The 14,412-nt window shown below is 39.5% G+C and overlaps 1 protein-coding gene across 5 annotated transcripts in view; it reads right to left on the bottom strand.

The window, feature by feature from the left end:
- Positions 1-14,412, bottom strand: part of diaph2 (diaphanous-related formin 2) — a 327,687-nt gene that overhangs the window by 121,824 nt on the left and 191,451 nt on the right. For all 5 annotated transcript variants that reach the window (XM_028415521.1, XM_028415525.1, XM_028415523.1 and 2 more), the window contains 2 exons: positions 4,595-4,696; positions 2,463-2,702 (listed from right to left, as the gene is read on the bottom strand). In XM_028415521.1, the coding sequence (XP_028271322.1) occupies positions 2,463-2,702; positions 4,595-4,696 (342 nt within the window). The remainder of the gene's footprint in view (positions 1-2,462; positions 2,703-4,594; positions 4,697-14,412) is intronic.

Below are 14,412 nucleotides of genomic sequence, written 5' to 3'. Positions count from 1 at the left end.
AACTCGTCTATGTCAGAGTCCAGAGCCATTTTAATCTCAGCCCATTCACGGTCCAGGCCGTTTTAAAGTCACAGCTGATAAGGTACGAAATGTTCTCCATGAAGACTTTAGAGTACCTAGGCTATGATTTGACTTTGCATTTTATTTATTTAAAGTATCTATATAGAATTCCTCATGTATTTTTTTTTTTCCCCACACGGGTTAGCTATGGTGCCTCTTATCTCCATCTTACTTTAAAGGGCAAACTGACTGGATTGGGTGTGAATAAATGCAACTGCTTCAAACAAATCTGTTCATTTGAAGTAAATGGGAAAAAACAATGCTTTATTACTGTGCTGCCGAAAGCAAATTCAAATTCAGAACAGTGATATGATTCAATCTTGTATAAAATGAATAATAAATTGCCTTGAGGTAGCATAATGCCAAATCCCTCACTAGTTAGCACAATGCATTCTTATATGAGGATTTAGAGCACCAAGTCACATTACAAGCAAACAACTTTTCACTTTAGTTTGGAAATATATAAAGAAATCTATAATTAATAAAGTGGCAACGGGAATCACACTAACAGAGGGACTGTCAACCCTTGATTGCTTGATTTAACTTTGAGCAGCAGCAAAGGACTATAAAATTGCATATTACACAATCACAAGAAAGGTAGAAGAAAATGACATGCAATATTTATACCGTGTATAAAAGTGTACAAGCCCACTGCTGAGAATAGGTTGTGTGGCTAGAAGAAACATAGGTAAACTCCCCTCCTGTGCTTTGGACATTAAGAGCATAATGGCTGTGGTAATTGTAACAGCTGTGGAAACTGCTATATTCTACACAAGCTAGGACACAAGGTCACACTAATGTACTGTAGATGACTCCTAGTTACCAAGTCAAGTGTGCAAGAGACAGCATGTTCTGTTCAACTTAAATTGAACATGAATCATTGCCATGTGGTCTTAAATTATTAAGCGGAGTCAGTAAACATATTTTTTTTTCCTCAGTAAGGAAATATGACCCGAGAGAAGAAATATTTCTTTGTTTTTGAGTCATACAGCAGATGGATTTATACAACATTTACTAAATGTGTTTAATTATGGAAACTCTCTTGTATATTCCTAATTACCATGCTTATTTTTATGCATTTTATTACAACATGGGCAATCTTTGAAAACATAGTTAAAATGTTCTCGACTGCCATATGCTCACATATTTTTCATACTAAACTGCACTGTAGTGACATGAAATTCCCATTCACCAATGTCCTTGTAGAGCGCAGAGCAGAGCTTCAGCTGAATGTATGTGACCCTGGAGAGCCCCTGGGAGATTTGTGTGTCCTTGAAAGCAAAGGGGTTGCAGTGAAAAGGCTCAGGGTCTAAGGCAAAGGTGGGTCAACCTGTGCCCTTCCCTGTACTGCTCATTCCCATCATCAACCACCTCCCTGATGAGCCCATTAGGTTACCCTAGACCTGCCACCCAGGGGGCCATTTACTTGATTGACTAAAGTGAGAAAGCAGACTTTTTTCCTTGTCCATCAATAATGGCCCAATCAGCCCCCTGAGGGTTTACCAGGCTCTACACCAACACTCCACACTGATTCAGTCTGCTTGCAGGAATACCAAAGGTGCACCACATTTACTATAGTAAATCCCCTTCTGCATAAGAAACAGGATTGCTAGCTTTAGGTATGTGCGGAAGGTGTGAGTTGTGGGATTCAATCATGATTCTCTTCATTCTTGCACATGGGGAACATTCTATTTCTCCACATATTTTTTTTTTATTTTAACCAGCTGCATCACTGCTACAGAAAAGCAGAGCATCTAAAAGATAGATGTTGAAACTTTTTTAGCTGTTTACCCCCACAGCTTGAATGTCAACTGCAGACTGTACTGGAAGGAAGTTTGCCCAAGGTCCTATATCATATCCAATAAATATTCTGGTCAAATGGTTAGTGTGCACAAGCTTTGGGTTCCTGTCTTTGTATCATAGAGAGAGAGACAGAGAGATATGCAGTAATTGCAGACTCCCTTTAGACCAAAGTAGAAAAACACAGAGCAAAAATAAAATTCTTACGATAACTTCCTACCTTTGCCTTCTTGAGGTATCATTTTAAAATCAAAGCTTAAAGCCCTGTTTTCACTGTAACACGTCTAACCCCAGCTTTGTGTGTCGGGGGGGTTGACAGCTTTGTGCTTTGTATGTGTTTTGTTGTGCATGGCTGGCAGTCTTCTCTTTCACACCCTTACATGCTGTGATTTTACCTGGCAGGGAGCACAGATGCTGCCTTCGCTGGCAGCTCCACACCTCCTAATGTTTGATTTATCTGGATTATTGAAATATTTTTTTTCTTTGAATTGTCTGTGTTAGAAACATATTTGAAATGAGTTTGTTTACACCTTGAAATGTGCGTTGCAGTCACATTTTTTTTAGGTCACATGTCCAGTGGTGCTGTTTGTTTGTAAGGTTACCTTGCACAGGAAGCCGATGTTAAAACCAAACGTCTGGGCATTCCTCGAGCCAGCGTTCATGTAGTTGCCAACCAGCAACACCAGCTCCAGGAATTTGCAGAAGTTTTCACTTTTCTTAACCTCTTCACAGGCGAACGTCACGTTCATGATGTCTGGTCGAATGTTGTTCACCTGCTCCTCGAACGTCAGCTTGAACAGAATGCCATTGAGGCGTGGCCGTAGGAGTTTAACTGAACTCATCTGAGGAGGGAGATAACAAAACAGTAATAATTGAAGTAGTCTGTGATGCACAATTAAAGTAATTAATCAGTCACACTGCTAAATCAAAGTCATTTTTTATCTGTATGAATTTTCATTTATAAAATGCAATAACTGTGTGCACTTGTTTTTCATAACACGTGCGCCTCTCACATGCAGTAAAAGGTAAAAGTAGTATTTCACTGATGGGCCAGTGCTTTAGTCTGACAAATAACACACATATGTAAAGGATACTAAACTGTATTATGACACAAGAGCCTTTTAGAAATAAAAAAAATGTATTTTGTGGCTTGGTACAGTAAGAAAAAAAAGTGTGAGGGCAAATTCACACTGACGTCACCGCCATGTTGGGTCTCCTGTGTAATTACAGCAGCAGCTAATAAACTGAAAATCAAATACCCTCTTTAGTAAATGGAATTTTCCCATTTGCTGCATCCCTCCTGACTTACATATGGATAAAGGAATCTCCTATTAAACAGATTTGTCATAAATAATATAACAGCTCCAATCAATGCATGTGGGCTTGGAAGTGGAATCACTGAATAAAAACAGAGCAATGGAAATATCTAAAGTGGGAGGAAACCCTACAATCCCACTTATCTCGATTCCTCACATACACATGCTGCTTTCTCTCTCCCTTAAATTGATTTGTATACAATAAGTAGAAATCACATTAAAAAACAGCACTTGTGACACCTCTTGCAGTGAAGAGCTTGAACACAGCTTATTTCCCAGGGGAACTAAATATCTCTTCAACGACACGCTGCTTCATCAGTAGGGAGGTGTATGATCACAACATTGTTGAGATCATGAGGGAGACTGCCCCCTCCTGCTCCATTACATCTTCTAAAAGACATAGGTAAAAAGCCTTCAGTGGGTAAAGAGAATAAATGGTGTGATGGAGCATGTCTGCGATCTGTGGATCTAACCCAACGTGTCTTTTGTGATACAGTATAATGTAAAACCTCTGTGATCTCAGTGTAAAGTTAACTTTAAAGATTCCTTTTACGCTTGCCTAAAGTGCTGGAAAGTCACTTGGTAAATGGATGGCAAGGGCAGTTAATTAAAAAGTAATTACAGCGGTAACTAAGTGGAAAGGTCAGAGCAGCTTGATGATGTACTTCCCTCCTTCTACAACAGATTTTACAGTACAACAACTCAACCCTGACTTTTCGGGTTACACTGAGCGGTAGGTGTAAAGAATGGTAAAAACCTCTACACGATGCATAAGATGGTAATAAAAACATTACAGTTAAAATCCACACTCACTGTTAGAAAATTACTTCTTTGGAGGACTGACGATAAAGTTAACTTTTTTGAAGATCATAACTCAAGTATACAATAAGTATATCTCACCTCCACAGAAGTCAGAACTTTGGATGTTCATGGTAAGTTGATAAGAGGATTGGGATACATCACCAAGCTGGTTGACTACAGCTGCATACTTTTCAAAGAACTTTATTACAGACAGGATTCATAGCCTTAGGGTATGATTTTATCATGAGACAACATTGACAGTTGATGTCAAAATATGGCATTCACTAAGTTCTTGATGCTGAATCCTAATGAAAAATGATTGAACTGTTCTTTGCTCGAGTCAAAAGGACTTTTTTGAACCACAGCCTGTTATTTAGAAGTTGGTGTACCAAATGTGAACATTTCATTTAATAACATGTGCCCTTTGTGTTGTTTGATATTAAAGTTAAACATTACTGCAACTTTGGGGACGAGTTCCTTTAAAATTTCAGTATATTTATTAAAACAAAAACAAAAACATCTCAGCTGTTTAAGCTGGCAAGTGTCTGACCATGACAGACTGTGAGTATTGTTGTGTATACTGTGTGGTTTTGTGGGTATCCAGAAATCATACTCACCACAATGCCAAACTGCTCGGACTCCACCAGCTCTTCATATTCACCCTTTAGTTCCGCCAGCGAACTCAGCTCTTTCTGCTCTGGCAGGTTCTTTATCAGGTTCTACAAATGGAAGAACATGCATAAACACACAGTCACACACAGGGAGCAACTGTTCATGCAGACCTCTTTTTCTGGATTCCTATTATTAATTCTGCAGTCTCGTATTTCTGAGGAACCCGCTGTTGCTAGGGACAAGGTTTGGATCTAGTCTAATGTGCAACTCTCGGCTCAGCTTCAGCATTATTTGTAACAGGGGCAGAGGGCGTTATAAATTAGGCTACTTTTCACAGGTGGACTTAGATAGTCAGCTAAAACCCTCACTTGCCTCCTACAGGCCAGGGCAGGAGGGGACACGGCAGACACCACCAACAACAACTTTTTGCACACCTAGACAGTCATCCTTGGTACTGCATGTAACACATCCTAATACAGGTCAGCATGGCATTAATGCAATTCTAGGCAATGCAACTCAAAAAACACCACTTGTTCTGAGCATACAGGACACATGTAGGAGTCATGTAATGCTCAGCTGGCTATCAACTGACTGCAATTACCAACAAGACTGACTGGACAACTGCAAAAAAAGCGACAAAGTTGGTGCAAATTACTGGTGGAATGGAAGTCCTTCTGTGTACTGTTTGACACACTTCTGCACATGATCAAAGATTACATGCCAAACTTTTTGTTTTCTCTTGTTGGATTGTAAAGGAAAACTTTCCATCTAATAATTGTATCTGTATTCAAACAGATTGTTCTCAGAATGCACTGAGGTTGGACGGTGGCAGAAATGGAGTAGATTAGGTCACATAATCACTGCTCACTGTTGCTTCTTTGCTGTGTGAGTATTGGGCCTTAGCCAATTACTGAGCATGTCAGACACCTTCACATAACTGACCTTCTACTGCATAATCCACGTCACCTTGCAATTGTCTATAAAATACATGCAACAGCTTTGCCATTAATTTGCTACTGTCTGATAAATTACCTTTCCAGAAGCCAAAAAAAACATGATGGTGGTGAGGTTGAAGATTAAGATGGAGATGAGGAAGATAATGGGAGGGGCTGCGTTTTCTGTAAATGTTAATTGTTTGTGTGAAGGTCAGCCAAGTTAATAAAATTGACCACAGCGACTTTTTGTCCTCTTTTTCTCAGAGGAGAAGAAGAGGAAGAGGTGCCCTTTCCCAGGTCTTCACAGAGCTTCCTTCCTCATTAGCTCCCTAAATTTATTCAGCGGGAGCAGACTGGCGCAGGATCACGTGGCCAGATGGGAGCGCAGACAGGGAATTCAGAGAGCAGACACAGCTACTGGGACACAGGCCTGGCTGACCATGCTATGGACCTCAACAGCCATCAGAGACAACACGGCCAGAGTCTGCCGCCCACTAATGATGACATCTCTTTCCTTCCCTCAGGGGATTCAGAAATATAAAAAGTAAGCCATAATGCAAGCCATGCAATCCAGTTTGGGATGGAGCCATTAAATCAAATGTTGCTTGCTTTTGCCAAGGCCCCAATTATGGTTTGCAGCAGCCAATGGTGCCTTAATAATGAAGGTTTTTTTATAAAATCAGAAGAAGCAGAAAGAATTGTTGATGATATATTGAAAAAAAAAAACATGTGTGTGGAGTAAAATTATAAGTGTGTACATATTATTTCTTGTTTTTATTCTAAGCAATGGATCCACTGCATACCACAATAACGCTGCTTATTATTCACTTATGATCTTAGATGATGAAATAACACTTAATGTTGTTTCATGTATAGTAATTATTTTATAAATGAAGGACTTAAATGAACATAAAGCAGAGACTGAGAGACGTTAGTTAGAAAGGCAGGATTCAAGTTGTAAAATTGTTAACTGTCTGAAATGCATGTGTAACAGGCTTCCAGGAACCAGGTTTCTATGACAGTCAAATTCCAAATGAATAAAAAGGGGTCTGCTGGTAGAGTAAGTGAGAGCACAATGCAGGGCGGATAAAGTTCCTTTCTTGAGCTCTAAAAGACATTAGCAGCTGGATTAGTAACAAAGTTCTCTGACAATATATCATTGGCTCTGAATAAAACAACATCAATACAGAAGCAAAGCATTCATCCGTTGCGATAGTTATTGCTAATACTGTGGCAAATCCGATTATTTAGACTTCTCTGGCAAACAATTAGGGGTATGATTTCACCCTCGTACAGTAAGTCTCTCACAATGCCTTTCCATTTGAGTCTGAGTCTGGTTTGGAACAATATAGAATTGAAGAAAAGTGTCCTTGGCAGTCTTGGTTGGTGAATGCATCGCAGCCCATTTCTATATCACTGCAAGTTTCTTTCTTAAACACAGTTGCATTTTTATTCTGGCATAAAGTAATTCAAAGTAATATAGAAAAAAACAACAAAAAAAACAAGAAACTGTTCTCGAACATTTCAGGATGCCACAATTAAATCCAACTGGAAAGCATGAGTATACTACAAGGTAGTGGAAAATCAAATCCACCTTGTGCTTGTCATTTCATTTGTCTGTCATCTTGTTAATTATCAGAAACCCCGTAGAGTACAATTGACACAAAGGCAGCACCATATGTGTGGCAATGTGGGAGACTGGGTGATGATGCTGGGCCAGACTCCTCACCGCAGGCCACCAGACACACACAGCAGTCTAGGAGAGATTACTGGAAGTATGTTAGCATCACTACACATTCATTCACCGCCTTGGGCGAAGATGAAGGCGGCACATAGAAGCACACATGCTGGCACACACCAAAGGCGGAAACAGCTACAGCGCCATTTGGTTGTTCAGGTTAAAACCTTATAAATCTTAAACAGACTGTAGGCTGTATGTTAAAGTGAATGTATTCAGTAGTGGCTGTATACTAAGCATGTTTTAATTATTTATTTTTTTCTTTATGGTAAATCTGATCAAGCTAAGATTTAGATGTGTGACACGATAGGGAAAGAAAATAGTGTTGATGCCTGAACCTGACAATACAGATTGAATAGAGCCAAGTGTCATAAACTGCAATTCCCTCATGTGACCTCTGGGGGCTGGCACCAAAAGTGATTGGATACTCATAGACCTCTATGTTAAAACACCCGGCTTTACAGCAGAAATACACACGTCTGTTACCAAAACTGGTTTCTACTGATACAATTCATATTTCTGTACAGGGTATTAATTATATAATTAAGGGCTATGACAGATTTAAGTACTGAAATGAAAGCATTCCTGCTTCTGCACATTTACATGACTGTGCATACACATAGCTACATACCAGCTATGTTGTCTTAAAAATGTAACCAGTACTGTCATACTCCATAATGATGGGCGCATCATTTGTGGACATTGCGACTTGTGACTACCATGCTTAAATGACCATGAATGTTGTTGTTGTCTGAGGTATTGCTAGTGGTGTATAATTTTATGCATATTGTTTCCCCCAGAAGGGTTTTTGTTTTTATAGAATTCCTGTTACACTCAAAAAATATACGCTTTAACTGTCAATCCACCAATTTGACAAAGCAGAATCAATTCATCTTTGCCGGAGACAGCAGCGGTTTAACAGCCCATGCACTTGGACAATTTATTTCCATTAGTGTGAAAAAATGTAAAAACACAATGCATGCCTGTCTGTCAAAAAGTGTTAAATTTCAATCTGTAGAATCACCGTAACGCTAACGTGCAGTGAATCGTTTATGGTTGTTATTCCAATTCTGAAACAGATTAGGTTATCATTGCACAGAATACTCAATCAATTTAGTATAGATTTACTGACAGCAGGTCAGTTCAAGGACTCGCAGGGAGCCGTACAACATGATCGCCTGTGTTTTCCCCTCACAGTTATTTGAAATTACATATTTTTGGTGCAGTACACACAGTTTACAAATAAATTTAACTGTGGCGGATATTGGTGAAAAGATGGCAAAAGATCTGTACTTGAGAAAAGAAAACAGTTGGGAGGGTAAAGGAGAGTGTAAAAGTAATGAGATACAGGTTACGGTTCACTAAACATTTGTAGAGGATGACAGTATGTGAAGGGCTTACACTTCCGTACTTTGATCCCTGCTGCTGTCAACCAGCTTCCAAGTAAATCAAGCTCACAGGTTCACAGCAACTGCACACACACACACACCAAATTAATATACAGTTTATAAAGGGTGGGGTATGTGGTGTGTGTTTGTGATTAAAACAGTTTACAGCATTGCATGTTAATAAATACAGTACAAGCAGTGCATTCATGTGAAACAATAAGAAAATGATGTAAATATTCTGTGTATAGAATCTTTCAACTTTGACACAGACTTGTAACAGCTGCTACTTCTAAAGCTCGTGCATTGTGAAATACACTAAGGGCAAAGTGAAGCATATTCCCAACAGTAATGTCAAAATGATAAAGAAGCCCAAGAACCCTTAAGATACAGTCTGAGGCATGTCAATCGATAAAGCTTTTCTCAGAGCAATAACGTCTTTATTAAGCTAGGTTAAATAAAGGAGAAAAGGGAGAGAATCACCTGATGTCTCAAAGACGATCAGAGTGAACTGCGCTTCTTTCTAAAAGGCCTATGGGAGATCTATAACAAAGACAGAAGAGGAGCCATGTCTGCCATGTGCTTGACAGATGTGATTTTCTCCTTTTTAATTGATTTTCTCCTCAATTTTGGGAGACAGACAAACATGTGGTATTCTGCAAGTGCTTTGTGATGAAGAGCAACATGGGTCTGCCATTTCCCCACCATGGCACCTCAGCAGGCTCCCTGCCTGGCTCATAGCAAATCAGAGAAGGCTTCAGTTTGAATCAATAGCAAAATAATCAACAGACAAGACGGCTTCTCAGCATTCTGCAAACCTTACTTCTCAAACCAACACTTGACAGTTAGCAAAAAAAAAGAGTTTGTGTGCAATTTCAAAAAGATTTTTTTAAGCTTAGAAGTCACAAGAGAAAACTTTGCACAATACTTGAGGGTGTAGACTGCATGCATTTCAAACAAAAGGTTACTAGAACTAGAAACTGAACAAAGGTTTTTGTTTTTGACAATGGTTGCAGTTTTGATGGATAATGCTCTTAATGAAGTACCCAAATTAATTATTGGTGATTTTACCTTTTTATAACAACATGTAATTATTAAGTACATCTATAATAAAACATTAATTAGTATGGGCTGACATTTTCAATCATTAAACACAACGTTAGTGGAGCAACTTACTGGAGAAAATAGAAGACGATGAACAAAATGGAAAATCTTGTCTCAGAGGTAAATATGTTAAACAATGAACATCGGGCTGCAGTGTTTACAGACTCCACACCCTGCCAAACCACACAAACACCTCAAATCTCACTGTGAGCAAAGCCACAGTGACAGATTGACAGGCAACAAACTGAGTGTGACAGATTCTAAAATCGTATTAAACTAAATGAGAAATGCAGTCTTAGAAAAAAAAAAGACACAAACACATGCAGAGAGGGAAACAGGTTGAGAGAGAGAGAGAGAGAGAGCGATGGGGGGAGGGATTAATTTGAAGGTTGGGGCCGGAAAACCTGACAGACTTAGTGTGACATTAAATTTGTCTTTTAAAATGAAATATGGGATTTTTTATTTATTTATTTTAAACATGCACACCTGAGCACCTATATTTACCATGAAAGGTGTGAAGTAGGATTAAGAATGAAACCAAGAAGGCAAATAAAGTTTCACACACACAGAAATACCTATAATAAAGGTGACAACAAAGAAAACAGAAGGAGAGACAGATGAAAACTGGATATACACACTGACTGAATAACTGTGCATTTTAATTGTACACATAGATTGCATGATTATGCATCATTAAAATAAATCCAAAGCATCAGGACAAACTAAATGTGGAACATTTGCTAAAACTAACTTGTCAAGGTGGAGAAAAGTGGAGGAACTTCACTTTGTTGCACTGAAATTGTTGCTCATTTGTAACCATTCTTCCTTTGCAATGTCTCATATAGTCACCCCTAATACAGAACCGGTATATGATGAGACTGTCAATCAAATCAGAAGAGAGCCAGCATGCAAACAGTAATAGAAATTAATTTGTTTGTGAGTCTGCTGTCTCAGAGTGTCTCTTTGAGTGATGTGCCATCTGTCACAGAAACAAAGACACAGAATTGGAAAGTGAAAACACAAAATTAATTTTTACTCTGTTAAGAAAATAGAGCACCCAGTGTGCTGGAGGAGGAGTGAATGAGAATGAACTGAACAAAATCAAAATTTAACTGTTGTGCTGTATTGTGCATACATGTATGTGCGCGTGCTTTTAATCAATATTCAACCTGAGGACAGGAGTACCTGGCCAGGACCCTGTGGGTAGAGATCAGCAGCTTGCTGATGATCAGTGAAAAGTACATGTAGTACCTTGGGCCCTGGCCATCAATTTCTGAAGCGCATTTTATATTGCACCAATCCAAGCCCTGTCTCTCTTTCCCTTGCCTTTACTTTGTTTATTCAATACCTCTCCCCTCCTTTCCTGTCTTGTTCTCCCAGCCCTACCAAATCCGCATAATGTATTTCACATTTCATTGTTAAATTAGCATTTGATGCAGAAGAGAGGTATGTGCTGTGTGCCAGAATAAACCACAATTAAGCCCATGGGGGTCTCGTTTCTCCTGCTTAAGCTCTAATCCAACAGGCTCATACTTATCGCCGTGCCCCACATGTGCACTTTTACACCCTGAAAATGATGCCCGACAATGTTGCCAGTCTGCTACAATCACCTGTTACAGGAGTGAACATAGGCTGGCATGGTCACTGCCAGACCCTGCAGCCAATGAACAACTGCGTGTAATGATGGGGCCATGCATATGGATGAGCATGGTGGTGATCTGGGTGATTGACAAGAGAGATAAACAATAATAACAAGCAAGGCGAGTTCGAAAGACTCCTATGAGACCTGCTGGAAAGGTTGTTGCCATGGCGAGGTGAGGGGAAGTAGTGCAATGCCAAAAGCTGGTGTTTACTGTGAGACAACCATGTCAGTATGTATCATGATTTTATGTGACACACTATTTAATTGGCTGCAATTTATGAGAAAGTCGTAGCACATTTCAATCTGAAATGGGAGCTTTAATTATTTAAAAAAAAAGCAATGTTAACAAGTTCATGTAAGGTTTGGCTTGATGTGACGCTTTTCTTTGAGTGTTCCCATTTATTTAGCAGTATTATAATATATATTCAGTCCATGCTAAATCAGGATGTGTACTTGTTTGTGTACATTCTACTGCTCACCCCCAATCATACCATAAATACAAATGGTTGATGTAAAAGCCTTGGTAGGTCGACCAGGCGTACACACCAAGTCATTAGGACATACTGAGTTTTAAACACGGGAGAAGCTGACACTTTTCTGGGTTTCTCTGATACTCTTACTGGTGTATTTGCACACAACATAGGGCAATACTAATTACAAATGAAAAGCAGCGGTGCAGTGTTAGTCATTAGCCTTTCCTTTTGAAAGGAAGATGGGGTAATATAAAATACATTGGCAGGCATTAAACATTAAGACACCACTCTGATATTCTGCACAACAAGCCCCGAGGGCCGTATCATTCGCTGACGAGAGTTAGCTTACCACACACACCAAAAAACTGGGCGTGCTAAAACATTTAGAGACGACTACCTCATTTCAACCAGCCAAATCACATGATGTGTTCAGAGCAGGGTTGGGGGGAAAAAAAGCTGCTCTGCAGCAGCATAAAAAGCTGCTCTTACACTTAATTCTCAATATAATAGATTTAGACATTGAGTGCGTTCATTTCTTGATCGACTGCAGGTTTTATAGTGAGAGGAGTCTCAAGAGTCACAGAAAAATATCTTCAGGAACAAGAAGTCTTGCAGCAGATGGTACAACCCCAACAGATGCCTGATCTCAACACCATTCAGTAGGGGGATTACATGATGAGACAGAAGCAATTCAGACAGACTGAACTATGAGAAACGTGGCTTCTCAAAGATGGATGAAACAACCTACCAGTAATACTGTTAACCTGTCCTCACCAGGAAAACACTGATAGACACAAGAGGTCAACATTCAGAGATGATTGAAATGATCTGTGTTTTCGCTGTGCCTTGAGGAATTGGCACAGCAGAAGCTTCACATCTGTGCAGGTAAAGACTCAATATGAACGACTGTGCTGTGTGTACTCTCATGTAGCTAACTTTGAACTTCATTTAATTAAAGTTGTCAACACTACATACAATTCTTTGTGATCATACATTAGCTGCGAGTCACTGAGGTCAACGTAGTGATGAGCTTTGATGTGACAGTTAAATCAGAAATGGGCCATAATTGGACATCACAGGGACTCTGCAACCACTAGACTATATATAGTGCATGAAGAACCATGCGCTGTTTTTTGCTTGATGGGAGTAGAAGCTGATTAGACCTGAAAAAGATAATATTTGCCAGAGGGAGCATTAGGAGAGGATATGCATGTATTGTAGATTAACTGATGAATTTAAAAACTGTGAACACAATGAATAATTTCTCAGATATGCTATTTAAGCAACAAGGAGAAATACTGTACAATAACAATAAAATATACAAACGTGACAAAAGAAGATGCTGTGAGAGCTTGGAGACTTGCTAAGCATTAATCAAAACTCTTCAAAACCAAATCACTTAATCCTCGTACTGTAAGAAAGAAATCTTCATCACAACGTCTTGGACACGAGTCCACTTAGAGATTGCAAACCATAACAACAATAATACCAAAATTGTCAGCAACAAAGTTATGTTTGAGTGACCATTGCCACAACAAATAAATTGTTTCTTTCTGTACTGTATTTGTTAAAATAACTGGGCTTACCCACTTTTTTAAGCTAGCTTGAAATGAAAAGCTAAATAATGCAGCAATGGACCGATCACACTTAAATATTTAGACTGAGCACTTACAAGAAATAACAAAATAATATAAATATAATGGTTAATAATTCATATAGGCACACAGTGATACAATATGTTTATGCCCCTGCTGATCACAATACACAAACTACTCGAGTGCTTATTAATAATCTGGGCATTGTTTGGCCTTGCTGTGCTCCACTGGCAGGAAGAGCAAAGGCATGGGACCAAATACCATCATTATGCCAGTTAAGCCCTCTCCCTGGGGCAAAGAGGCTGCGAGGGACTTTTGGAGAAATTAAAAAAAAAAAAAAAACAACACCAAAGGAGAGCCAGCTTAAGTCAATAACAGCAAGGTCATGGGCATAGCCACGTCATGATTTAAACAATACAAGAGGGGAAGAACATGCAGTCAGCCAGGGTGCCATTGAAAAGGACTAGTGGGGGCTGTAGTGCCAAACACAATGCAACCAGGCCCCTGAAGCACAGAGCACATGTGCCTGACTCTATTTCCCACACAAACATGGTCTACAGGCCCCTTCCCTTGCTACTTGTGTTGCACGCCAACAATAGCGATGAATAGCTTTGTCAGGCTGTCAGCCTTTTAAAAGCAGACCTTTGCCAGGCTTTCCGAGGCTCAACCTGTTTTCACCGAGCCAACAGGAATTGTTGTCTTTCATTGTCCTCTTCAACTCATTGTTATACAGCGTGCGGTAGTGGGATGACTCTGATGTCTTTCTGCATTTGATGAAGCTGACCTGATATATTCGAGTAACCTCTGTCCACCAGCACTATGAATATGGTAGGCAAATGAGCAACAGAGACAAAGAGAGGGGGGGGGGAGATGGATTGCATGCAAACATGTCTGTGTGTGTGTTTGTACATGTGCAAGGACCTTGCACACATTTACTGGTTGGATGATAAA

Source organism: Parambassis ranga, chromosome 10, assembly GCF_900634625.1.
Source record: "Parambassis ranga chromosome 10, fParRan2.1, whole genome shotgun sequence".
In the NCBI taxonomy this organism is placed as follows: domain Eukaryota; kingdom Metazoa; phylum Chordata; class Actinopteri; family Ambassidae; genus Parambassis; species Parambassis ranga.
This window is presented reverse-complemented; position numbering and strand designations above follow the sequence as displayed.